Source organism: Ascaphus truei, chromosome 7 (assembly GCF_040206685.1).
Source record: "Ascaphus truei isolate aAscTru1 chromosome 7, aAscTru1.hap1, whole genome shotgun sequence".
In the NCBI taxonomy this organism is placed as follows: Eukaryota; Metazoa; Chordata; class Amphibia; order Anura; family Ascaphidae; genus Ascaphus; species Ascaphus truei.
The window spans coordinates 112294471-112321299 of record NC_134489.1 but is presented as its reverse complement, the minus strand read 5'-3'; the positions used below and the strand labels follow the sequence as shown (position 1 = coordinate 112321299).

Genomic DNA, 26829 nt, shown 5'->3' with positions numbered 1-26829 from the left:
GCTCACACGGCGGCTTCCATTCCCGGCCTCCGCGGTAAAGCCGAGCCCTGCTCACACGGCGGCTTCCATTCCCCGGCCTCCGCGGTAAAGCCTCCGCGCGCTCACACGGCGGCTTCCATTCCCGGCCTCCGCGCGCTCACACGGCGGCTTCCATTCCCGGCCTCCGCGGTAAAGCGGGGCCCCGCTCACACGGCGGCTTCCATTCCCGGCCTCCGCGGTAAAGCGGGGCCCCCGCTCACACGGCGGCTTCCATTCCCGGCCTCCGCGGTAAAGCGGGGCCCCGCTCACACGGCGGCTTCCATTCCCGGCCTCCGCGCGCTCACACGGCGCCTTCCATTCCCGGCCTCCGCGGTAAAGCCGAGCCCTGCTCACACGGCGGCTTCCATTCCCGGCCTCGCGGTAAAGCCGAGCCCCGCTCACACGGCGGCTTCCATTCCCGGCCTCCGCGCGCTCACACGGCGCCTTCCATTCCCGGCCTCCGCGGTAAAGCCGAGCCCTGCTCACACGGCGGCTTCCATTCCGGCCGCCGCGGTAAAGCCGAGCCCCCGCTCACACGGCGGCTTCCATTCCCGGCCGCCGCGGTAAAGCGGGGCCCCCGCTCACACGACGGCTTCCATTCCCGGCCTCCGCGCGCTCACACGGCGCCTTCCATTCCCGGCCTCCGCGGTAAAGCGGGGCCCCGCTCACACGGCGGCTTCCATTCCCGGCCTCCGCGGTAAAGCCGAGCCCTGCTCACACGGCGGCTTCCATTCCCGGCCTCCGCGCGCTCACACGGCGGCTTCCATTCCCGGCCTCCGCGGTAAAGCGGGGCCCCGCTCACACGGCGGCTTCCATTCCCGGCCTCCGCGGTAAAGCGGGGCCCCGCTCACACGGCGGCTTCCATTCCCGGCCTCCGCGGTAAAGCGGGGCCCCGCTCACACGGCGGCTTCCATTCCCGGCCTCCGCGGTAAAGCCGGGCCCCGCTCACACACGGCGGCTTCCATTCCCGGCCTCCGCGGTAAAGCGGGGCCCCGCTCACACGGCGGCTTCCATTCCCGGCTGCCGCGGTAAAGCGGGGCCCCGCTCACACGGCGGCTTCCATTCCCGGCCTCCGCGCGCTCACACGGCGCCTTCCATTCCCGGCCTCCGCGGTAAAGCGGGGGCCCCGCTCACACGGCGGCTTCCATTCCCGGCCTCCGCGGTAAAGCGGGGCCCCTCTCACACGGCGGCTTCCATTCCCGGCCTCCGCGCGCTCACACGGCGGCTTCCATTCCCGGCCTCCGCGGTAAAGCGGGGCCCCGCTCACACGGCGGCTTCCATTCCCGGCCTCCGCGGTAAAGCGGGGCCCCGCTCACACGGCGGCTTCCATTCCCGGCCCTCCCGCGCGCTCACACGGCGGCTTCCATTCCCGGCCTCCGCGGTAAAGCGGGGCCCCGCTCACACGGCGGCTTCCATTCCCGGGCCTCCGCGGTAAAGCGGGGCCCCGCTCACACGGCGGCTTCCATTCCCGGCTGCCGCGGTAAAGCGGGGGCCCCGCTCACACGGCGGCTTCCATTCCCGGCCTCCGCGCGCTCACACGGCGCCTTCCATTCCCGCCTCCGCGGTAAAGCGGGGCCCCGCTCACAACGGCGGCTTCCATTCCCGGCCTCCGCGGTAAAGCGGGGCCCCGCTCACACGGCGGCTTCCATTCCCGGCCTCCGCGCGCTCACACGGCGGCTTCCATTCCCGGCCTCCGCGGTAAAGCGGGGCCCCGCTCACACGGCGGCTTCCATTCCCGGCCTCCGCGGTAAAGCGGGGCCCCGCTCACATGGCGGCTTCCATTCCCGGCCTCCGCGGTAAAGCGGGGCCCCGCTCACACGGCGGCTTCCATTCCCGGCCGCCGCGGTAAAGCCGAGCCCCGCTCACACGGCGGCTTCCATTCCCGGCCTCCGCGCGCTCACACGGCGCCTTCCATTCCCGGCCTCCGCGGTAAAGCGGGGCCCCGCTCACACGGCGGCTTCCATTCCCGGCCTCCGCGGTAAAGCCGAGCCCTGCTCACACGGCGGCTTCCATTCCCGGCCTCCGCGGTAAAGCCGAGCCCCGCTCACACGGCGGCTTCCATTCCCGGCCTCCGCGCGCTCACACGGCGGCTTCCATTCCCGGCCTCCGCGGTAAAGCGGGGCCCCGCTCACACGGCGGCTTACATTCCCGGCCTCCGCGGTAAAGCGGGGCCCCGCTCACACGGCGGCTTCCATTCCCGGCCTCCGCGGTAAAGCGGGGCCCCGCTCACACGGCGGCTTCCATTCCCGGCTGCCGCGGTAAAGCGGGGCCCCGCTCACACGGCGGCTTCCATTCCCGGCCTCCGCGCGCTCACACGGCGCCTTCCATTCCCGGCCTCCGCGGTAAAGCCGAGCCCTGCTCACACGGCGGCTTCCATTCCCGGCCTCCGCGGTAAAGCCGAGCCCCGCTCACACGGCGGCTTCCATTCCCGGCCTCCGCGCGCTCACACGGCGCCTTCCATTCCCGGCCTCCGCGGTAAAGCCGAGCCCTGCTCACACGGCGGCTTCCATTCCCGGCCGCCGCGGTAAAGCCGAGCCCCGCTCACACGGCGGCTTCCATTCCCGGCCGCCGCGGTAAAGCGGGGCCCCGCTCACACTACGGCTTCCATTCCCGGCCTCCGCGCGCTCACACGGCGCCTTCCATTCCCGGCCTCCGCGGTAAAGCGGGGCCCCGCTCACACGGCGGCTTCCATTCCCGGCCTCCGCGGTAAAGCCGAGCCCTGCTCACACGGCGGCTTCCATTCCCGGCCTCCGCGGTAAAGCCGAGCCCCGCTCACACGGCGGCTTCCATTCCCGGCCTCCGCGCGCTCACACGGCGGCTTCCATTCCCGGCCTCCGCGGTAAAGCGGGGCCCCGCTCACACGGCGGCTTCCATTCCCGGCCTCCGCGGTAAAGCGGGGCCCCGCTCACACGGCGGCTTCCATTCCCGGCCTCCGCGGTAAAGCGGGGCCCCGCTCACACGGCGGCTTCCATTCCCGGCCTCCGCGGTAAAGCGGGGCCCCGCTCACACGGCGGCTTCCATTCCCGGCTGCCGCGGTAAAGCGGGGCCCCGCTCACACGGCGGCTTCCATTCCCGGCCTCCGCGCGCTCACACGGCGCCTTCCATTCCCGGCCTCCGCGGTAAAGCCGAGCCCCGCTCACACGGCGGCTTCCATTCCCGGCCTCCGCGGTAAAGCCGAGCCCCGCTCACACGGCGGCTTCCATTCCCGGCCTCCGCGGTAAAGCCGGGCCCTGCTGTATTGTATGTCTTTATTTATACAGCAACTGCAGGAACACGGCACAAACGGATTTGAAGTAACTAAACTAATTTATTGAGCCAAACACAACGTTTCGACCTTAGCGGTCTTTATCACGTGACAGTGCCACTTCCCCGCAGTAATACACGTAACAGATAATATAAATAACAGGTCATTATTCAGACAGAGAAGTAACATTAAGGAAGAGCAGTCCCTGCTCCGAGGAGCTTACACTCTAATTGGTAGGTAGGGAGAACTTACAGAGACAGGAGGAGGGAGTTCTGGTAAGTGCGTCTGCAGGGGCCACGCTTTATGTATCGCGTGCCCAGTAATAGCCGCGGTGCTGCGCGTATGCAGGGGGCCACGCTTTGTATGGTGTGCCCAGTAATAGCCGCGGTGCTGTGCGTCTGCAGGGGCCACGCTTTATGTATCGCGTGCCCAGTAATAGCCGCGGTGCCACGCGTATGCAGGGGGCCACGCTTTGTATGGTGTGCCCAGTAATAGCCGCGGTGCCACGCGTATGCAGGGGGCCACGCTTTGTATCGTGTGCCCAGTAATAGCCGCGGTGCTGCGCGTATGCAGGGGGCCACGCTTTGTATGGTGTGCCCAGTAATAGCCGCGGTGCTGCGCGGATGCAGGGGGCCACGCTTTGTATCGTGTGCCCAGTAATAGCCGCGGTGCTGCGCGTATGCATGGGGCCACGCTTTGTATCGTGTGCCCAGTAATAGCCGCGGTGCTGCGCGTATGCAGGGGGCCACACTTTATGTATGGTGTGCCCAGTAATAGCCGCGGTGCCACGCGTATGCAGGGGCCACGCTTTATGTATGGTGTGCCTAGTAATAGCCGCGGTGCTACGCGTATGCAGGGGGCCACGCTTTGTATCGTGTGCCCAGTAATAGCCGCGGTGCTGCGCGTATGCAGGGGGCCACGCTTTGTATGGTGTGCCCAGTAATAGCCGCGGTGCTACGCGTATGCAGGGGCCACGCTTTGTATGGTGTGCCCAGTAATAGCCGCGGTGCTGCGCGGATGCAGGGGGCCACGCTTTGTATGGTGTGCCCAGTAATAGCAGCGGTGCTGCGCGTATGCAGGGGCCACGCTTTATGTATGGTGTGCCTAGTAATAGCCGCGGTGCCACGCGTACGCAGGGGCCACGCTTTATGTATGGTGTGCCTAGTAATAGCCGCGGTGCTACGCGTATGCAGGGGCCACGCTTTATGTATCGTGTGCCCAGTAATAGCCGCGGTGCCACGCGTACGCAGGGGCCACGCTTTATGTATGGTGTGCCTAGTAATAGCCGCGGTGCTGCGCGTACGCAGGGGCCACGCTTTATGTATGGTGTGCCCAGTAATAGCCGCGGTGCTGCGCGTATGCAGGGGGCCACGCTTTATGTATGGTGTGCCTAGTAATAGCCGCGGTGCTATGCGTATGCAGGGGGCCACGCTTTGTATGGTGTGCCCAGTAATAGCCGCGGTGCTACGCGTACGCAGGGGGCCACGCTTTATGTATCGCGTGCCCAGTAATAGCCGCGGTGCTGCGCGTATGCAGGGGGCCACGCTTTATGTATCGTGTGCCCAGTAATAGCCGCGGTGCTGCGCGGATGCAGGGGGCCACGCTTTGTATTGTGTGCCCAGTAATAGCCGCGGTGCCACGCGTATGCAGGGGCCACGCTTTGTATGGTGTGCCCAGTAATAGCCGCGGTGCTGCGCGTATGCAGGGTCCACGCTTTATGTATCGTGTGCCCAGTAATAGCCGCGGTGCCACGCGTATGCAGGGGGCCACGCTTTGTATGGTGTGCCCAGTAATAGCCGCGGTGCTGCGCGGATGCAGGGGGCCACGCTTTATGTATGGTGTGCCCAGTAATAGCCGCGGTGCTGCGCGTATGCAGGGGCCACGCTTTGTATGGTGTGCCCAGTAATAGCCGCGGTGCTGCGCGTATGCAGGGGGCCACGCTTTATGTATCGTGTGCCCAGTAATAGCCGCGGTGCTGCGCGTATGCAGGGGGCCACGCTTTGTATGGTGTGCCCAGTAATAGCCGCGGTGCTGCGCGTATGCAGGGGCCACGCTTTATGTATGGCGTGCCCAGTAATAGCCGCGGTGCTGCGCGGATGCAGGGGGCCACGCTTTATGTCTGGTGTGCCCAGTAATAGCCGCGGTGCTACGCGTACGCAGGGGGCCACGCTTTGTATCGTGTGCCTAGTAATAGCCGCGGTGCTGCGCATATGCAGGGGCCACGCTTTGTATGGTGTGCCCAGTAATAGCCGCGGTGCTGCACGTATGCAGGGGGCCACGCTTTGTATCGCGTGCCCAGTAATAGCCGCGGTGCTGCGCGTATGCAGGGGGCCACGCTTTGTATCGCGTGCCCAGTAATAGCCGCGGTGCTGCGCGTATGCAGGGGCCACGCTTTATGTATCGTGTGCCCAGTAATAGCCGCGGTGCTGCGCGTATGCAGGGGGCCACGCTTTGTATCGTGTGCCCAGTAATAGCCGCGGTGCTGCGCGTATGCAGGGGGCCAAGCTTTATGTATTGTGTGCCCAGTAATAGCTACGGTGCCACGCGTATGCAGGGGGCCACGCTTTGTATCGTGTGCCCAGTAATAGCCGCGGCGCTGCGCGTATGCAGGGGCCACGCTTTGTATGGCGTGCCCAGTAATAGCCGCGGTGCTGCGCGTATGCAGGGGCCACGCTTTATGTATCGTGTGCCCAGTAATAGCCGCGGTGCCACGCGTATGCAGGGGCCACGCTTTGTATGGTGTGCCCAGTAATAGCCGCGGTGCTGCGCGTATGCAGGGGGCCACGCTTTGTATCGTGTGCCCAGTAATAGCCGCGGTGCCACGCGTATGCAGGGGCCACGCTTTGTATCGTGTGCCCAGTAATAGCCGCGGTGCCACGCGTATGCAGGGGGCCACGCTTTGTATCGTGTGCCCAGTAATAGCCGCGGTGCCACGCGTATGCAGGGGCCACGCTTTGTATCGTGTGCCCAGTAATAGCCGCGGTGCCACGCGTATGCAGGGGGCCACGCTTTATGTATGGTGTGCCCAGTAATAGCCGCGGTGCCACGCGTATGCAGGGGGCCACGCTTTATGTATCGTGTGCCCAGTAATAGCCGCGGTGCTGCGCGTATGCAGGGGCCACGCTTTGTATCGTGTGCCCAGTAATAGCCGCGGTGCCACGCGTATGCAGGGGGCCACGCTTTATGTATGGTGTGCCCAGTAATAGCCGCGGTGCCACGCGTATGCAGGGGGCCACGCTTTATGTATCGTGTGCCCAGTAATAGCCGCGGTGCTGTGCGTATGCAGGGGCCACGCTTTGTATCGTGTGCCCAGTAATAGCCGCGGTGCTGCGCGTATGCAGGGGGCCACACTTTATGTATGGTGTGCCCAGTAATAGCCGCGGTGCCACGCGTATGCAGGGGCCACGCTTTATGTATGGTGTGCCTAGTAATAGCCGCGGTGCTACGCGTATGCAGGGGGCCACGCTTTGTATCGCGTGCCCAGTAATAGCCGCGGTGCTGCGCGTATGCAGGGGCCACGCTTTATGTATCGTGTGCCCAGTAATAGCCGCGGTGCTGCGCGTATGCAGGGGGCCACGCTTTGTATCGTGTGCCCAGTAATAGCCGCGGTGCTGCGTGTATGCAGGGGCCACGCTTTGTATCGTGTGCCCAGTAATAGCCGCGGTGCCACGCGTATGCAGGGGCCACGCTTTGTATCGTGTGCCCAGTAATAGCCGCGGTGCTGCGCGTATGCATGGGCCACGCTTTGTATCGTGTGCCCAGTAATAGCCGCGGTGCTGCGCGTATGCAGGGGGCCACGCTTTGTATCGCGTGCCCAGTAATAGCCGCTGTGCTGCGCGTATGCAGGGGCCACGCTTTGTATCGTGTGCCCAGTAATAGCCGCGGTGCCACGCGTATGCAGGGGGCCACGCTTTATGTATGGTGTGCCCAGTAATAGCCGCGGTGCCACGCGTATGCAGGGGGCCACGCTTTATGTATCGTGTGCCCAGTAATAGCCGCGGTGCTGCGCGTATGCAGGGGCCACGCTTTGTATCGTGTGCCCAGTAATAGCCGCGGTGCTGCGCGTATGCAGGGGGCCACGCTTTATGTATGGTGTGCCCAGTAATAGCCGCGGTGCCACGCGTATGCAGGGGCCACGCTTTATGTATGGTGTGCCTAGTAATAGCCGCGGTGCTACGCGTATGCAGGGGGCCACGCTTTGTATGGTGTGCCCAGTAATAGCCGCGGTGCTGCACGTATGCAGGGGCCACGCTTTATGTATCGTGTGCCCAGTAATAGCCGCGGTGCTGCGCGTATGCAGGGGCCACGCTTTGTATCGTGTGCCCAGTAATAGCCGCGGTGCTGCGTGTATGCAGGGGCCACGCTTTGTATCGTGTGCCCAGTAATAGCCGCGGTGCCACGCGTATGCAGGGGCCACGCTTTGTATCGTGTGCCCAGTAATAGCCGCGGTGCTGCGCGTATGCATGGGCCACGCTTTGTATCGTGTGCCCAGTAATAGCCGCGGTGCTGCGCGTATGCAGGGGGCCACGCTTTGTATCGCGTGCCCAGTAATAGCCGCTGTGCTGCGCGTATGCAGGGGCCACGCTTTGTATCGTGTGCCCAGTAATAGCCGCGGTGCTGCGCGTATGCATGGGCCACGCTTTGTATCGTGTGCCCAGTAATAGCCGCGGTGCCACGCGTATGCAGGGGCCACGCTTTGTATCGTGTGCCCAGTAATAGCCGCGGTGCTGCGCGTATGCTGGGGCCACGCTTTATGTATTGTGTGCCCAGTAATAGCTACGGTGCCACGCGTATGCAGGGGGCCACGCTTTGTATCGTGTGCCCAGTAATAGCCGCGGTGCTGCGCGTATGCATGGGCCACGCTTTGTATTGTGTGCCCAGTAATAGCCGCGGTGCTGCGCGTATGCAGGGGCCACGCTTTGTATCGTGTGCCCAGTAATAGCCGCGGTGCTGCGCGTATGCAGGGGGCCACGCTTTGTATCGCGTGCCCAGTAATAGCCGCTGTGCTGCGCGTATGCAGGGGCCACGCTTTGTATCGTGTGCCCAGTAATAGCCGCGGTGCTGCGCGTATGCAGGGGCCACGCTTTGTATGGTGTGCCCAGTAATAGCCGCGGTGCTGCGCGTATGCAGGGGGCCACGCTTTGTATCGTGTGCCCAGTAATAGCCGCGGTGCTGCGCGGATGCAGGGGGCCACGCTTTATGTATCGTGTGCCCAGTAATAGCCGCGGTGCTGCGTGTATGCAGGGGCCACGCTTTATGTATCGTGTGCCCAGTAATAGCTACGGTGCCACGCGTATGCAGGGGGCCACGCTTTGTATCGTGTGCCCAGTAATAGCCGCGGTGCTGCGCGTATGCAGGGGCCACGCTTTGTATGGTGTGCCCAGTAATAGCCGCGGTGCTGCGTGTATGCAGGGGCCACGCTTTATGTATCGTGTGCCCAGTAATAGCTACGGTGCCACGCGTATGCAGGGGGCCACGCTTTGTATCGTGTGCCCAGTAATAGCCGCGGTGCTGCGCGTATGCAGGGGCCACGCTTTGTATGGTGTGCCCAGTAATAGCCGCGGTGCCACGCGTATGCAGGGGGCCACGCTTTATGTATCGCGTGCCCAGTAATAGCCGCGGTGCCACGCGTACGCAGGGGCCACGCTTTATGTATGGTGTGCCCAGTAATAGCCGCGGTGCTGCGCGTATGCAGGGGGCCACGCTTTGTATGGTGTGCCCAGTAATAGCCGCGGTGCTGCGCGTATGCAGGGGGCCACGCTTTATGTATCGTGTGCCCAGTAATAGCCGCGGTGCTGCGCGTATGCAGGGGGCCACGCTTTGTATCGTTTGCCCAGTAATAGCCGCGGTGCTGCGCGGATGCAGGGGCCACGCTTTGTATTGTGTGCCCAGTAATAGCCGCGGTGCTGCGCGTATGCAGGGGCCACGCTTTGTATTGTGTGCCCAGTAATAGCCGCGGTGCTGCGCGTATGCAGGGGCCACGCTTTGTATTGTGTGCCCAGTAATAGCCGCGGTGCTGCGCGTATGCAGGGGGCCACGCTTTGTATCGTGTGCCCAGTAATAGCCGCGGTGCTGCGCGGATGCAGGGGGCCACGCTTTGTATCGTGTGCCCAGTAATAGCCGCGGTGCTGCGCGTATGCAGGGGCCACGCTTTGTATTGTGTGCCCAGTAATAGCCGCGGTGCTGCGCGTATGCAGGGGGCCACGCTTTGTATGGTGTGCCCAGTAATAGCCGCGGTGCTACGCGTACGCAGGGGGCCACGCTTTGTACGTGTGCCCAGTAATAGCCGCGGTGCCACGCGTATGCAGGGGGCCACGCTTTGTATGGCGTGCCCAGTAATAGCCGCGGTGCTGCGCGTATGCAGGGGGCCACGCTTTGTATGGTGTGCCCAGTAATAGCCGCGGTGCTACGCGTACGCAGGGGGCCACGCTTTGTATCGTGTGCCCAGTAATAGCCGCGGTGCCACGCGTATGCAGGGGGCCACGCTTTGTATGGCGTGCCCAGTAATAGCCGCGGTGCTGCGCGTATGCAGGGGCCACGCTTTATGTATCGCGTGCCCAGTAATAGCCGCGGTGCTGCGCGTACGCAGGGGGCCACGCTTTGTATTGTGTGCCCAGTAATAGCCGCGGTGCTGCGCGTATGCAGGGGGCCACGCTTTGTATGGCGTGCCCAGTAATAGCCGCGGTGCCACGCGTATGCAGGGGCCACGCTTTGTATGGTGTGCCCAGTAATAGCCGCGGTGCTGCGCGTATGCAGGGGCCACGCTTTGTATGGTGTGCCCAGTAATAGCCGCGGTGCTGCGCGTATGCAGGGGTCACGCTTTGTATGGTGTGCCCAGTAATAGCCGCGGTGCTGCGCGTATGCAGGGGCCACGCTTTGTATGGCGTGCCCAGTAATAGCCGCGGTGCTGCGTGTACGCAGGGGCCACGCTTTATGTATCGTGTGCCCAGTAATAGCCGCGGTGCTGCGCGGATGCAGGGGGCCACGCTTTGTATCGTGTGCCCAGTAATAGCCGCGGTGCCACGCGTACGCAGGGGCCACGCTTTCTGTATCGGACGCCTGGTACCTTTGGAAACAGACGCAGAGCTGTAACCTGACTGTTTCGCTGACACATGGCATCTGATAAGGAGTTGCGCATGCGCTAACACTGTTGTTTAGTGACAGCCGGATACTCAGCTGCTGACCCTGCCCGCCCTGCATACAGTGTATAACACTGACCCCAAGAGCTTACAGTCTAATACAAAGTGCCTGCACCCCCACGTGACGAGGTATCAGGCAGCTCCATGGCAACCTGCCTCTCAACCTAACTTGTACCAGCAAATCGTAGTGTCCCGCCCTCACCTGCCTGTCATCCAATGAGATCGCAGAGACACCGAGCTCTCTCCTGCCGATTGGCTGCCTTTGGTTCTCAGCGGGTTAGGCTGCGGTCCTTGTTGCCCGGGCAGCGGAGGCTTGACAGAGAGCAGGCCTCACGGAGCCCGGCGGAGGGGGAGAGAGCAGGCCTCACGGAGCCCGGCGGAGGGGGAGAGAGCAGGCCTCACGGAGCCCGGCGGAGGGGGAGAGAGCAGGCCTCACGGAGCCCGGCGGAGGGGGAGAGAGCAGGCCTCACGGAGCCCGGCGGAGGGGGAGAGAGAGCAGGCCTCACGGAGCCCGGCGGAGGGGGAGAGAGAGCAGGCCTCACGGAGCCCGGCGGAGGGGGAGGGGTGACCAGGCCTCACGGAGCCCGGGGGAGAGCAGGCCTCACGCAGCCCGGCGGAGGGGGAGGGGAGAGCAGGACGCACGGAGCCCGGGGAGAGCAGGTAATGGAGATACCGAGCAGGGTTGGCCCAGGGCTCAATGATACCCTGCAGCCAGGTCACCCTACATTACATATACACCCAGGACTGTGTGAGCCTGTCCCTGATACCCTGCAGCCAGGTCACCCTACATTACATATACACCCAGGACTGTGCGAGCCTGTCCCTGATACTCTGCAGCCAGGTCACCCTACATTACATATACACCCAGGACTGTGCGAGCCTGTCCCTGATACTCTGCAGCCAGGTCACCCTACATTACATATACACCCCGGGACTGTGTGATCCTGTCCCTGATACTCTGCAGCCAGGTCACCCTACATTACATATACACCCAGGACTGTGTGAGCCTGTCCCTGATACTCTGCAGCCAGGTCACCCTACATTACTTATACACCCAGGACTGTGTGAGCCTGTCCCTGATACTCTGCAGTCAGGTCATCCTACATTACATATACACCCAGGACTGTGCGAGCCTGTCCCTGATACTCTGCAGCCAGGTCACCCTACATTACATATACACCCAGGACTGTGTGAGCCTGTCCCTGATACTCTGCAGTCAGGTCATCCTACATTACATATACAGCCAGGACTGTGCGAGCCTGTCCCTGATACTCTGCAGCCAGGTCACCCTACATTACATGTACACCCAGGACTGTGTGAGCCTGTCCCTGATACTCTGCAGTCAGGTCACCCTACATTACATGTACACCCAGGACTGTGCGAGCCTGTCCCTGGTACTCTGCAGTCAGGTCACCCTACATTACTTGTACACCCAGGACTGTGTGAGCCTGTCCCTGATACCCTGCAGCCAGGTCACCCTACATCACATGTACACCCAGGACTGTGTGAGCCTGTCCCTGATACTCTGCAGTCAGGTCACCCTACATTACATGTACACCCAGGACTGTGCGAGCCTGTCCCTGGTACTCTGCAGTCAGGTCATCCTACATTACATATACACCCAGGACTGTGTGAGCCTGTCCCTGATACTCTGCAGTCAGGTCACGCTACATTACATATACACCCAGGACTGTGCGAGCCTGTCCCTGATACTCTGCAGTCAGGTCATCCTACAATGTAGGACCTACATATACACCCAGGACTGTGTGATCCTGTCCCTGGTACTCTGCAGCCAGGTCACCCTACATATACACACACGTTCTGTGTATACTTTGCGCTGTCACCGCGACGGATCCCTATTGAAGGCGACATGCGTTGTGTGTATACTCTGTGCATACATTCTGATACAGACATTACACGTAGTTCCATGTTTGAGTTTTTGCTTCATTGTGAATATTATCTGTGTGGGGTCTGTGGCTTGTTATCCAACCAGTCAGTGCTGGAGATGCCTGCGCTGTGTTGTACGCGATGTGTTGTACGCGATGTGTTGTACGCGATGTGTTGTACGCGATGTGTTGTGCGCGATGTGTTGTGCGCGATGTGTTGTACGCGATGTGTTGTACGCGATGTGTTGTGCGCGATGTGTTGTGCGCTGCTGCTCCCGCACTGAGTGTGTAATGAGTGGGATCAGCCGTCTGTAGTGACCTCATAATCTGTCCTGTGATGTCACTAGGACCATGCTGGTTGTACAGGCCAGTGTTACTGAGGCTATTAACAAGTCTAGTCATCGCTACCCTCTCCCATCTGCCCCCCTCTCCCATCTGCCCCCCTCTCCCCTCCAGCAGCTCTGCTCTATTCCAGAGGCTTGTCCTCTACAAACCCCAGACCGGCATCACAAGACACCATCTAAAATATGTCGGCTGTCCCTTTCCAGCCAAAGGGACTGTAGGGTCGTTCAGTCTGTAGCGTGGACACCCAACCTGATAATTCCTTGGAAATGTTGACATTTCAAAACCCAAACAGTCTCCCTTTATTTCAGGGGTGTGCAACTCAAGTCCTCCAAGGGCCACCAACAGATCAGGCTTTACGGATATCCCTGCTTCAGCACAGGTGGCCCAATCAGTGGCTCCGTTGAAGACTGACTGCACCACCTGTGCAGAAGCAGGGATATCCTGAGAAGCTGGCCGGTGGCCCTTGAGGCCCGGAGTCGCCCCCCTGCTGTGTATGCTTCTCCTTTGCGGAGGAGTCACACAGAGTTGTAGAGTGAGGCAGAGCCGCCGTGACGGCTGTAATCCGCCTGCGATCAGAAGTCCGGCTTTTTGCAGGTAAGTAATATTGTGACAATAACCGGATAGAATAGTAATCTGCCTTTTCCCCAATTACAAATACACTATATTTATAGCATAATGCACCCACAATGTGATGAAATTGTGGGATTTAATAAGCAGTTTAACCGTGTGCAGAATTGTTTCCCCCGGCCTCCCCGCGCGCGCGTGCGAAGGCTCCTCCCCGCGCGCGCGTGCGAAGGCTCCTCCCCGCGCGCGCGTGCGAAGGCTCCTCCCCGCGCGCGCGTGCGAAGGCTCCTCCCCGCGCGCGCGTGCGAAGGCTCCTCCCCGCGCGCGCGTGCGAAGGCTCCTCCCCGCGCGCGCGTGCGAAGGCTCCTCCCCGCGCGCGCGTGCGAAGGCTCCTCCCCGCGCGCGCGTGCGAAGGCTCCTCCCCGCGCGCGCGTGCGAAGGCTCCTCCCCGCGCGCGCGTGCGAAGGCTCCTCCCCGCGCGCGCGTGCGAAGGCTCCTCCCCGCGCGCGCGTGCGAAGGCTCCTCCCCGCGCGCGCGTGCGAAGGCTCCTCCCCGCGCGCGCGTGCGAAGGCTCCTCCCCGCGCGCGCGTGCGAAGGCTCCTCCCCGCGCGCGCGTGCGAAGGCTCCTCCCCGCGCGCGCGCGCGAAGGCTCCTCCCCGCGCGCGCGCGCGAAGGCTCCTCCCCGCGCGCGCGCGCGAAGGCTCCTCCCCGCGCGCGCGCGCGAAGGCTCCTCCCCGCGCGCGCGCGCGAAGGCTCCTCCCCGCGCGCGCGAAGGCTCCTCCCCCCGCGCGCGCGCGATGGCTCCTCCCCCCGCGCGCGCGCGAAGGCTCCTCCCCCCGCGCGCGCGCGAAGGCTCCTCCCCCCGCGCGCGCGCGAAGGCTCCTCCCCCCGCGCGCGCAGGCTCCTCCCCGCGCGCGCGCGTGTGCATGTGAAGGCTCCTCCCCGCACGCGCGCGCGTGTGCATGTGAAGGCTCCTCCCCGCGCGTGCACTGTATATGAGTACTTGATGCAGAACGCTGGCGCTCAGTTGCTGCTTTTGCTTTTCTCTTTCTGTGCTGCCAGCGGGATTAGTGACTGGTGCAGTTGCTATGGCGTCCCGCGAGGAGGTGACGGTGTATGAGGAGGAACTCAGGTAAATCACCTTCACTCACACTGTGGCGTTTTATATCAATAATAAGGATCATTAATGTGAAATTCTTGTATTGGGAAGCAACGCCTGCACAGCGCTCACATAACAGGAAGCACAGGGTTAAATAAGCGACACCAGTGGAACATCCCGGTAACCGCGGTGATTTGTCGTGTGCATGTTCCCACTTTCATCGTGTCTGTTTGGTAACTGTGAGAAATTAGAACATGTTTATATCATCTGGGCATCATTAAATATGGGCGTTCTTGTGAAAGGCCCAGAAACCGCATGGTATCGCCAGGCTCTTGTGTGATCAGGTCGTCCCCCCCCCGATGCCCACATGCAGGGGGTTCAGGTCCCCTCCCCCCCGATGCCCACGTGCTGGGGTTTCAGGTCCCAACCCCCCATGATGCCCACATGCAGGGGGTTCAGGTCCCATCCCCCCCCCCCCGATTCCCCACATGCAGGGAGTTCAGGCCCCCCTCCCCCACCCACGATGCCCACATGCAGGGGGTTCAGGTCCCGTGTCCCCCCCGATGCCCACATGCAGGGAGTTCAGCCCCCCCCCCCCGATGCCCACGTGCAGGGGGTTCAGGTCCCGTGTCCCCCCGATGCCCCACATGCAGGGAGTTCAGGCCCCCCCCCCCCGATGCCCACGTGCAGGGGGTTCAGGTCCCCCCCCCACCCCCGATGCCCGCGTGCAGGGGGATCCGATGCCCACGTGCAGGGGGTTCAGGTCCCCCCGATGCCCGCGTGCAGGGGGATCCGATGCCCACATGCATGCCCAAAATATGAATGCTGTGTCCGTGTAATAATAATGTGGTATTTCTGCAGCATTGCGTGCTAATCGGGGCTTGGGAGCCTTCACAAGTCTGAAACATACAAATTGTGTCAGGGAATAAAGAATTCTTTAGTTAGAGATCCAGTGCTTGTGTTCTACCCGTAACTCTGCCACACAAGCATAGCTTTTACTGGGGCTCCACTCGTGCAAATCTGGTGTGTGAAAGCATCATCTTACCTGCAAAGTAACTATGCAAATAAATGGGGGTGTCTTTCGCAGGCCGCAGGAAATGTGAGAAAGCTCTGCACTTAAAGAATAGTGGGTGCAGTAAACTGCCTCCCAGAGGCAGATCCAATAAAGAAATTAAAATGCATAAATAAAGTACAGAACAGGCAGATTGGGGAACAATAAAGCCCTTCCCTGGTACCAGTACCTGTTTAAATGATAATCCAGCGGGTCACTGCTGTGCACAGCCATAAACTGCTTGTTTCCTTTTCACCTGGAACTAATCCTATTAGTGTGATCTGCGCGCCTGTGTAATCCCTCTGTGTGCAGTGTCGGGGTGTTCCTGCTGATCTGAGCGCCCGTGTAATCCCTCTGCGCAGGGCGCTGGCACTGAGGACATCCTGAGACCCGTGTCGGGGTGTTCCTGCTGATCTGAGCGCCCGTGTAATCCCTCTGCGCAGGGCGCTGGCACTGAGGACATCCTGAGACCCGTGTGTTATTTCTGCGTTCTGCTAGTGGGGTCCGCATGCGATCACTATATCGGAACCACACACACCTCCTTACTATCTCTTGTGGCTGGGACTCCCCTCCTCTCGTCTCGCCCTCCCAGGTCTCGTTACGGACGCCTGGAGAAAATGACGGATCTGGTGGCGGTGTGGGAGGTCTCTCTCAGCGACGGGGTCCACAAGATAGAGTTTGAGCATGGAACCACGTCCGGAAAGAGAGTCGTATACGTGGACGGGAAGGTAACGTGGGAAGGCTTGTTCCTGTGTCCGATACTGATTCCATATACGCCAGCACATTCATACTAACCTCTTCACTTCCGCGGTGTCGCAGCCGCGATGTTATTACCCTCGCTGCCGCGGCGTTATTACCCTCGCTGCCGCGGCGTTATTACCCTCGCTGCCGCGGCGTTATTACCCTCGCTGCCGCGGCGTTATTACCCTCGCTGCCGCGGCGTTATTACCCTCGCTGCCGCGGCGTTATTACCCTCGCTGCCGCGGCGTTATTACCCTCGCTGCCGCGGCGTTATTACCCTCGCTGCCGCGGCGTTATTACCCTCGCTGCCGCGGCGTTATTACCCTCGCTGCCGCGGCGTTATTACCCTCGCTGCCGCGGCGTTATTACCCTCGCTGCCGCGGCGTTATTACCCTCGCTGCCGCGGGGTTATTACCCTCGCTGCCGCGGGGTTATTACCCTCGCTGCCGCGGCGTTATTACCCTCGCTGCCGCGGGGTTATTACCCTCGCTGCCGCGGGGTTATTACCCTCGCTGCCGCGGCGTTATTACCCTCGCTGCCGCGGGGTTATTACCCTCGCTGCCGCGGCGTTATTACCCTCGCTGCCGCGGCGTTATTACCCTCGCTGCCGCGGCGTTATTACCCTCGCTGCCGCGGCGTTATTACCCTCGCTGCCGCGGCGTTATTACCCTCGCTGCCGCGGCGTTATTACCCTCGCTGCCGCGGCGTTATTACCCTCGCTGCCGCGGCGTTATTACCCTCGCTGCCGCGGCGTTATTACCCTCGCTGCCGCGGCGTTATTACCCTCGCTGCCGCGGTGTTATTACACTCGGGGCCCTGAGAATGAAGAAGATTTTGCTCTCTATTAGAATGTGTTATTAATACCATAAAGCTATATGGGGATATGTTATTAATACCATAAAGCTATATAGGGATATGTTATTAATACCATAAAGCTATATGGGGATATGTTATTAATACCATAAAGCTATATGGGGATATGTTATTAATACCTGACTGCTATATGGGGATATGTTATTAATACCATAAAGCTATATGGGGATATGTTATTAATACCTGACTGCTATATGGGGATATGTTATTAATACCATAAAGCTATATGGGGATATGTTATTAATACCTGACTGCTATATGGGGATATGTTATTAATACCATAAAGCTATATGGGGATATGTTATTAATACCTGACTGCTATATGGGGATATGTTATTAATACCTGACTGCTATATGGGGATATGTTATTAATACCTGACTGCTATATGGGGATATGTTATTAATACCTGACTGCTATATGGGGATATGTTATTAATACCTGACTGCTATATGGGGATATGTTATTAATACCTGACTGCTATATGGGGATCTGTATGTATATCTTTTTATAGCGCCATTAATGTACATAGCGCGTCACAGCAGTAATACACGAGACAATCATATAAATAACAAATAATATAAATCACATAAAGGGAAGAAGCGCTTCAGACATAAAAGTGACATTTAGGAAAAGGAGGCCTTGTACTATTATTAATATCCCACAGCTATATGTTGGGATGTGTTATTAATACCCTAAAGCTATATATTGGGATGTGTTATTAATACCCTAAAGCTATATATTGGGATGTGTTATTAATACCCTAAAGCTATATATTGGGATGTGTTATTAATACCCTAAAGCTACATGCGGATGTTATTAATACCCTAAAGCTATATATTGGGATGTGTTATTAATACCCTAAAGCTACATGCGAATGTTATTAACACCCTAACACCCTAAAGCTACTTGGGGATGTGTTATTAATACCCTAAAGCTATATGGGGATGTGGTATTAATACCCTAAAGCTATATGCGGATGTGTTATTAATACCCTAAAGCTATATGCGGATGTGGTATTAATACCCTAAAGCTATATGCGGATGTGTTATTAATACCCTAAAGCTATATGCGGATGTGGTATTAATACCCTAAAGCTATATGGGGATGTGGTATTAATACCCTAAAGCTATATGCGGATGTGTTATTAATACCCTAAAGCTATATGGGGATGTGGTATTAATACCCTAAAGCTATATGGGATGTGTTTATTAATACCCTAAAGCTATATGCGGATGTGTTATTAATACCCTAAAGCTATATGCGGATGTGGTATTAATACCAGACTCCAAAAGACTATTCATGGTCCCAAGACTCAACAAAGTATCCGGACGTTCCTCCTTCTCCTTCCGTGCACCCCAAAACTGGAACAACCTACCAGAGACTCTCATATCCACCACCAGCTTAAGTTCTTTCAAATCTAAGGCTGTCTCACACTTTAATCTGGTCTGTAACTGTTTCATACGCTCATAATATATATTTTCTTTAACTGTGCATGCAATGTCTTGTATATAAATGTATACCTTGTTCATTTATGTAACTGTATTTGTAACCATGTATTATTTGTTTTACTCTGTGCCCAGGACATACTTGAAAACGAGAGGTAACTCTCAATGTATTACTTCCTGGTAAAATATTTTATAAATAAATAAATAAAATAAATATGCGGATGTGGTATTAATACCAGGAAGCTATATGCGGATGTGGTATTAATACCCCAAAGCTATATGCGGATGTGTTATTAATACCCTAAAGCTATATGCTGATGTGGTATTAATACCCTAAAGCTATATGCGGATGTGTTATTAATACCCTAAAGCTATATGGGGATGTGGTATTAATACCCTAAAGCTATATGCGGATGTGTTATTAATACCTTAAAGCTATATGGGGATGTGGTATTAATACCCTAAAGCTATATGGGATGTGTTTATTAATAACCTAAAGCTACTTGCGGATGTGTTATTAATACCCTAAAGCTATATGCGGATGTGGTATTAATACCCTAAAGCTATATGCGGATGTGTTATTAATACCCTAAAGCTATATGCTGATGTGGTATTAATACCCTAAAGCTATATGCGGATGTGTTATTAATACCCTAAAGCTATATGGGGATGTGGTATTAATACCCTAAAGCTATATGCGGATGTGTTATTAATACCCTAAAGCTATATGGGGATGTGGTATTAATACCCTAAAGCTATATGCTGATGTGTTATTAATACCCTAAAGCTATATGCGGATGTGTTAACCTAAAACTGTGCTTTGTTTTTGTTGCTTTTTATATTTAAACTTTAACAAATTCAGATGGTAAGCACTGACAAAAAGTAAAAAATCCATAACAATATAACACAATAGCACACGGAATATGTAATCTGACACACATTGTATAATAAAAATCCCAGGACATTGTTATACTAAGCATTACCACATCAGCCCTACATTTCCGTTCTGTTCCCCTTACTCTCCGCTCCCCCTGTACTTCAGGAGATAATCCGGAGAGACTGGATGTTCAAACTGGTTGGGAAAGAGGCCTTCCCGGTGGGAGCCTCCCAAACCAAGGCCACCATTAACATCGACGCAGTCAGCGGCTTCGCCTATGAGTACACGCTGGAGATCAACGGCAAGAGCCTGAAGAAGTACATGGAGAATCGGTCCAAGACCACCAACACCTGGGTCCTGCACCTGGACGGGGAGGACTGCAGGGTCGTGCTAGGTAAGGGACCCCCTCTGCCTTCCGCCATGTTTCTCGCTTCCGTCGCACTGATCCGCTAACCTGCTCCGGAAATAAAATGTTTTGCTTGGCAGCTCTTTCTTTATACATACTAATGTAAGTGGTTCCGTAGCGATTACTAACCTGGTGCTAGATAACCCAACTGGGGTATGGGATTACAGCGCCAATCTCTCCCCGATAACACCGCAAGCGGTTCTATTAGTCACCAATACTACCTGGAGAATCACAGGGCAGCAATACTCCTAATAGCATGAAAAGTAACCTTTACACGGAGATACTGGGGCGGCGTTCAGTGGGGCTGGTCCTGGGGTCCCTTCTGCGGGCTTTGTCCTGGGGTCCCTTCTGCGGGCTTTGTCCTGGGGTCCCTTCTGCCGGCTTTGTCCTGGGGTCCCTTCTGCGGGCTTTGTCCTGGGGTTCCTTCTGCGGGCTTTGTCCTGGGGTTCCTTCTGCCGGCTTTGTCCTGGGGTTCCTTCTGCCGGCTTTGTCCTGGGGTCCCTTCTGCGGGCTTTGTCCTGGGGTTCCTTCTGCGGGCTTTGTCCTGGGGTTCCTTCTGCCGGCTTTGTCCTGGGGTTCCTTCTGCGGGCTTTGTCCTGGGGTCCCTTCTGCGGGCTTTGTCCTGGGGTCCCTTCTGCGGGCTTTGTCCTGGGGTTCCTTCTGCGGGCTTTGTCCTGGGGTTCCTTCTGCCGGCTTTGTCCTGGGGTTCCTTCTGCCGGCTTTGTCCTGGGGTTCCTTCTGCCGGCTTTGTCCTGGGGTCCCTTCTGCGGGATTAGTCCTGGGGTCCCTTCTGCGGGCTTTGTCCTGGGGTTCCTTCTGCCGGCTTTGTCCTGGGGTCCCTTCTGCGGGCTTTGTCCTGGGGTTCCTTCTGACGGCTTTGTCCTGGGGTTCCTTCTGCGGGCTTTGTCCTGGGGTTCCTTCTGCGGGCTTTGTCCTGGGGTTCCTTCTGCCGGCTTTGTCCTGGGGTTCCTTCTGCCGGCTTTGTCCTGGGGTTCCTTCTGCCGGCTTTGTCCTGGGGTTCCTTCTGCGGGCTTTGTCCTGGGGTTCCTTCTGCGGGCTTTGTCCTGGGGTTCCTTCTGCGGGCTTTGTCCTGGGGTCCCTTCTGCCGGCTTTGTCCTGGGGTCAGTTCTGCGGGCTTTGTCCTGGGGTCCCTTCTGCTGGCTTTGTCCTGGGGTCCCTTCTGCGGGCTTTGTCCTGGGGTCCCTTCTGCGGGCTTTGTCCTGGGGTCCCTTCTGCGGGCTTTGTCCTGGGGTCCCTTCTGCGGGCTTTGTCCTGGGGTCCCTTCTGCGGGCTTTGTCCTGGGGTTCCTTCTGCGGGCTTTGTCCTGGGGTCCCTTCTGCGGGCTTTGTCCTGGGGTCCTTCCTGCGAGCTTTGTCCTCGGGTTCCTTCTGCGGGCTTTGTCCTGGGGTCCCTTCTGCGGGCTTTGTCCTGGGGTTCCTTCTGCGAGATTAGTCCTGGGGTTCCTTCCTGCGGGCTTTGTCCTCGGGTTCCTTCTGCGGGCTTTGTCCTGGGGTTCCTTCTGCGGGCTTTGTCCTGGGGTTCCTTCTGCCGGCTTTGTCCTGGGGTTCCCTCTGCGGGATTAGTCCTGGGGTTCCTTCTGCGGGCTTTGTCCTGGGGTTCCTTCTGCGGGCTTTGTCCTCGGGTTCCTTCTGCGGGATTTGTCCTGGGGTCCCTTCTGTGGGCTTTGTCCTGGGGTCCCTTCTGTGGGCTTTGTCCTGGGGTCCCCTCTGTGGGCTTTGTCCTGGGGTTCCTTCTGCCGGCTTTGTCCTGGGGTTCCTTCTGCCGGCTTTGTCCTGGGGTTCCTTCTGCCGGCTTTGTCCTGGGGTTCCTTCTGCCGGCTTTGTCCTGGGGTTCCTTCTGCGGGCTTTGTCCTAGGGTTCCTTCTGCGGGCTTTGTCCTGGGGTTCCTTCTGCCGGCTTTGTCCTGGGGTTCCTTCTGCGGGCTTTGTCCTGGGGTTCCTTCTGCCGGCTTTGTCCTGGGGTTCCTTCTGCGGGCTTTGTCCTGGGGTTCCCACGTGCTCCCGTGGCAGATACTGCCCGCCTGTGAGTGCACCGATCTCTCTCAGCACAGTATATTTCCCGTCACATGTTGTGTATCTCCTGGATTGAGTTTGGGTGCTATAATACCTCCGCGCTGGAGGCGGAGCTGCAGAATTTGGGACTGATCACAGGACATTTATTATTTATGTTGAGTATAATAGTCCGGGGTCCCGCCTGGCACTGAGACGTTTCACATTGCTTCATGTTACGTAATATTGTGAGCGTTTTCTGCTCCTGCAGGTTTCCGCATGGACACGCGTTGGGGGCACACAGTCGGGGTGCGCTTAATATCGGGGGTACTGTGTCGGGGGGCACAAAATATTGGGGGCACGCGTGCGCACACTGTCGGGGTACACGTACGGTGCGTGCTTTAGGTTTTGCATGGTGGGTTTGGCTGTGTTCCTCCTCACGTTTGTTTCTCGTTACAGAGAAGGACACGATGGACGTTTGGTGCAACGGTAAAAAGATGGAAACCGCGGTACGTGACCAGCACGGCAGTTTAGTCCCATGTGCCTGAAACGGGTGTAATTAGCTGCTTTATTTCCTGAGACCCCAAACATGTTTGATCATTGTGTTTATTTTTGATGTTTGGGAAGGTTCCGGTTCCGGTTTTGTTGGCATGACGATGTCTCTCCCCCTCTGATGTCATCTCTCCAAGACCCTGCAACTCTCGGCTGCAGGGCGTGTGTGTGTGTGTGTGTGTGTGTGTGTGTGTGTGTCTGATTCTGAGGCTTCTGTCTCACCCGGGTCTCTGCTGCAGGGTGTGTGTGTGTGTGTGTGTGTCTGATTCTGAGGCTTCTCTCTCACCCGGGTCTCTGCTGCAGTGTGTGTGTGTGTGTGTGTGTGTGTGTGTGTGTGTGTGTGTACCTTCTCTTCTCACCCAGGTCTCACACGGTTATTAGATGTGTCTGTGTGAGCAGGTGAACCTGAGGCTTCTCTCTCTCCCGGGTCTCGCTGCTGGGTGTGAGTGAGATCCTGAGGCTCCTCTCTCTCCCGGGTCTCGCTGCTGGGTGTGAGTGTGTGAGTGAGATCCTGAGGCTCCTCTCCCGGGTCTCGCTGCTGGGTGAGAGTGTGTGAGTGAGATCCTGAGGCTTCTCTCTCTCCCGGGTCTCGCTGCTGGGTGAGAGTGTGAGTGAGATCCTGAGGCTTCTCTCTCTCCCGGGTCTCGCTTCTGGGTGAGAGTGTGTGAGTGAGATCCTGAGGCTTCTCTCTCTCCCGGGTCTCGCTGCTGGGTGAGAGTGTGAGTGAGATCCTGAGGCTCCTCTCTCCCGGGTCTCGCTGCTGGGTGAGAGTGTGTGAGTGAGAACCTGAGGCTTCTCTCTCCCGGGTCTCGCTGCTGGGTGAGAGTGTGTGAGTGAGATCCTGAGGCTTCTCTCTCTCCCGGGTCTCGCTGCTGGGCGTGAGTGTGTGAGTGAGATCCTGAGGCTCCTCTCTCTCCCGGGTCTCGCTGCTGGGTGAGAGTGTGTGAGTGAGATCCTGAGGCTTCTCTCTCCCGGGTCTCGCTGCTGGGTGTGAGTGTGTGAGTGAGATCCTGAGGCTCCTCTCTCTCCCGGGTCTCGCTGCTGGGTGTGAGTGTGTGAGTGAGATCCTGAGGCTCCTCTCTCTCCCGGGTCTCGCTGCTGGGTGTGAGTGTGTGAGTGAGATCCTGAGGCTTCTCTCTCCCGGGTCTCGCTGCTGGGTGAGAGTGTGTGAGTGAGATCCTGAGGCTTCTCTCTCTCCCGGGTCTCGCTGCTGGGTGTGAGTGTGTGAGTGAGATCCTGAGGCTCCTCTCTCTCCCGGATCTCGCTGCTGGGTGAAAGTGTGTGAGTGTGTGAGTGAGATCCTGAGGCTTCTCTCTCTCCCGGGTCTCGCTGCTGGGTGAGAGTGTGTGAGTGAGATCCTGAGGCTTCTCTCTCCTGGGTCTCGCTGCTGGGTGAGAGTGTGTGAGTGAGATCCTGAGGCTCCTCTCTCTCCCGGATCTCGCTGCTGGGTGAGAGTGTGTGAGTGAGATCCTGAGGCTTCTCTCTCTCCCGGGTCTCGCTGCTGGGTGTGAGTGTGTGAGTGAGATCCTGAGGCTTCTCTCTCTCCCGGGTCTCGCTGCTGGGTTCGAGTGTGTGAGTGTGTGAGTGAGATCCTGAGGCTCCTCTCTCTCCCGGGTCTCGCTGCTGGGTGAGAGTGTGTGAGTGAGATCCTGAGGCTCCTCTCTCTCCCGGGTCTCGCTGCTGGGTGATAGTGTGTGAGTGAGATCCTGAGGCTCCTCTCTCTCCCGGGTCTCGCTGATGGGTGAGAGTGTGTGAGTGAGATCCTGAGGCTTCTCTCTCCCGGGTCTCGCTGCTGGGTGAGAGTGTGTGAGTGAGATCCTGAGGCTTCTCTCTCTCCCGGGTCTCGCTGCTGGGTGAGAGTGTGAGTGAGATCCTGAGGCTTCTCTCTCCCGGGTCTCGCTGCTGGGTGTGAGTGTGTGAGTGAGATCCTGAGGCTTCTCTCTCCCGGGTCTCGCTGCTGAGTGAGAGTGTGTGAGTGAGATCCTGAGGCTTCTCTCTCTCCCTGGTCTCGCTGCTGGGTGAGAGTGTGTGAGTGAGATCCTGAGGCTTCTCTCTCCCGGGTCTCGCTGCTGGGTGAGAGTGTGTGAGTGAGATCCTGAGGCTTCTCTCTCCCGGGTCTCGCTGCTGGGTGTGAGTGTGTGAGTGAGATCCTGAGGCTCCTCTCTCTCCCGGGTCTCGCTGCTGGGTGAGAGTGTGTGAGTGAGACCCTGAGGCTTCTCTCTCCCGGGTCTCGCTGCTGGGTGAGAGTGTGTGAGTGAGATCCTGAGGCTTCTCTCTCCCGGGTCTCGCTGCTGGGTGAGAGTGTGTGAGTGAGATCCTGAGGCTCCTCTCTCTCCCGGGTCTCGCTGCTGGGTGAGAGTGTGTGAGTGAGATCCTGAGGCTTCTCTCTCCCTGGTCTCGCTGCTGGGCGTGAGTGTGTGAGTGAGATCCTGAGGCTCCTCTCTCCCGGGTCTCGCTGCTGGGTGAGAGTGTGTGAGTGAGATCCTGAGGCTCCTCTCTCTCCCGGGTCTCGCTGCTGGGTGAGAGTGTGTTAGTGAGATCCTGAGGCTTCTCTCTCTCCCGGGTCTCGCTGCTGGGTGAGAGTGTGTGAGTGAGATCCTGAGGCTTCTCTCTCTCCCGGGTCTCGCTGCTGGGTGAGAGTGTGTGAGTGAGATCCTTAGGCTCCTCTCTCTCGGGTCTCGCTGCTGGGTGAGAGTGTGTGAGTGAGATCCTGAGGCTTCTCTCTCTCCCGGGTTTCGCTGCTGGGTGTGAGTGAGATCCTGAGCCTCCTCTCCCGGGTCTCGCTGCTGGGTGTGAGTGTGTGAGTGAGATCCTGAGGCTCCTCTCTCTCCCGGGTCTCGCTGCTGGGCGTGAGTGTGCGAGTGAGTGTGTGAGTGAGATCCGGAGGCTTCTGTCTCCCGGGTTTCGGCAGAAGGGTGAATTTGTGTGTGAGCAGGTGTACCTGAGACTTCTCTCTCTCACGCGGATCTCGGCTGCAGGGCGAGTTTGTGTCTGAGTACGTGATCCTGAGGCTCCTCTCTCACCCCAGTCTCGGCTGCAGGGCGAGTTTGTGTCTGAGTACGTGATCCTGAGGCTCCTCTCTCGCCCCGGTCTCGGCTGTAGGGCGAGTTTGTGGAGGACGGCACAGAGACCCACTTCAGTATCGGCGACCACGAGTGCTGCATCAAAGCCGTGAGCAGCGGGAAGCGTCGGGAGGGGATCATCCACACACTCATCGTGGACGAGAGGGAGATCCCAGAGACCACGGAGTAACGTCCTCAGCCACGGGCCTCCCGTGAAGAACAATCCGGAATTAACACTAACCGTGGTGGGCTATAATTGAGGTGTTAAACCCTTCACTGCACACAGGGCTTGCAATGCACACACACAACACACTGCGCTCACACACAACACTACACACACATTGCACACTGCACAGGTGTGCACTGCACACGCACTGCATTCCAATGTGTGTATATATACTACACTGCACTGGTATAGTTGCACACTACTGTGCAATGCATTGAAGGCTCCTCAGGCAGTGAAGGGGTTAAGCGGTTATTGGGGATTGTTCAATACAAGTCGGTGTTAATATGTGAATGTGCGCTGTGACATTCTGTAAGATATGTTTATAAATATATAATATATTCACATTGCAGAGATTAGTGACTTAAACCTGGACCAGTTACGGGATTGATGGTAGTTTAGGTGGGTGACCCTTCCCCCCCCCCCCCCACTCCCCGGGCACAAGGACAGTGACCCCCCCCCCCCCCCCCTCCCCTGGTACCAGGACAGTGACTCCCCCCCCCCCCCCCCCCCCCCCCGGGCACCTGGACAGTGACACCAGAGGAGCCACAAGATTACGGTGCCGATCGCTACGTCCGCAAACAGCGTATAGAGGTCAAGGGTCAAATGGGCATCTGAACGCCTTTGTTATGCAGAACCCTCCACCACTGAGGGAGTAAGTAACATGCAGGGCAGCGTGTGCGCAGCGGGTCAGGAACACGGAAAGCAGCGTGTGCGCAGCGGGTCAGAGTAACGAGGAGGGCAGCGTGTGCGCAGCGGGTCAGGAACACGGAAAGTAGCGTGTGCGCAGCGGGTCAGGAACACGGAAAGCAGCGTGTGCGCAGCGGGTCAGGAACACGGAAAGCAGCGTGTGCGCAGCGGGTCAGAGTAACGAGGAGGGCAGCGTGTGCGCAGCGGGTCAGAGTAACGAGGAGGGCAGCGTGTGCGCAGCGGGTCAGAGTAACGAGTTGGGCAGCGTGTGCGCATCGGGTCCGAGTAACGAGGAGGGCAGCGTGTGCGCAGCGGGTCAGAGTAACGAGTTGGGCAGCGTGTGCACAGCGGGTCCGAGTAACGAGGAGGGCAGCGTGTGCGCAGCGGGTCAGAGTAACGAGGGCAGCGTGTGCGCAGCGGGTCAGTAACGAGTTGGGCAGCGGGTGCGCAGAGGGTCAGAGTAACGAGGAGGGCAGCGTGTGCGCAGCGGGTCAGAGTAACGAGGAGGGCAGCGTGTGCGCAGCGGGTCAGTAACGAGGTGGGCAGCGTGTGCGCAGCGGGTCAGAGTAACGAGGAGGGCAGCGTGTGCGCAGCGGGTCAGAGTA

General features: G+C 58.6%; 1 protein-coding gene across 5 annotated transcripts; it reads left to right on the top strand.

Annotated features, from left to right (window-relative positions):
- Positions 1-10679: 10679 nt before the first annotated feature.
- FAIM (Fas apoptotic inhibitory molecule) lies at positions 10680-25886 on the top strand. 5 transcript variants are annotated; one of them, XM_075609928.1, is made up of 6 exons: positions 10680-10999; positions 14259-14328; positions 15939-16074; positions 19449-19677; positions 22157-22206; positions 25352-25886. In XM_075609928.1, the coding sequence occupies exons 2-6, from the start codon at positions 14285-14287 to the stop codon at positions 25499-25501; spliced, it is 609 nt and encodes a 202-aa protein (XP_075466043.1). In that variant the 5' UTR covers positions 10680-10999; positions 14259-14284; the 3' UTR covers positions 25502-25886. The 5 variants fall into 5 exon arrangements, with proteins under 5 accessions (XP_075466043.1, XP_075466045.1, XP_075466046.1 ...); XM_075609930.1 differs by having other exon boundaries at positions 10949-11061; XM_075609931.1 differs by lacking the exon at positions 14259-14328 and having other exon boundaries at positions 10951-11061.
- The last annotated feature ends 943 nt before the right edge of the window (positions 25887-26829 follow it).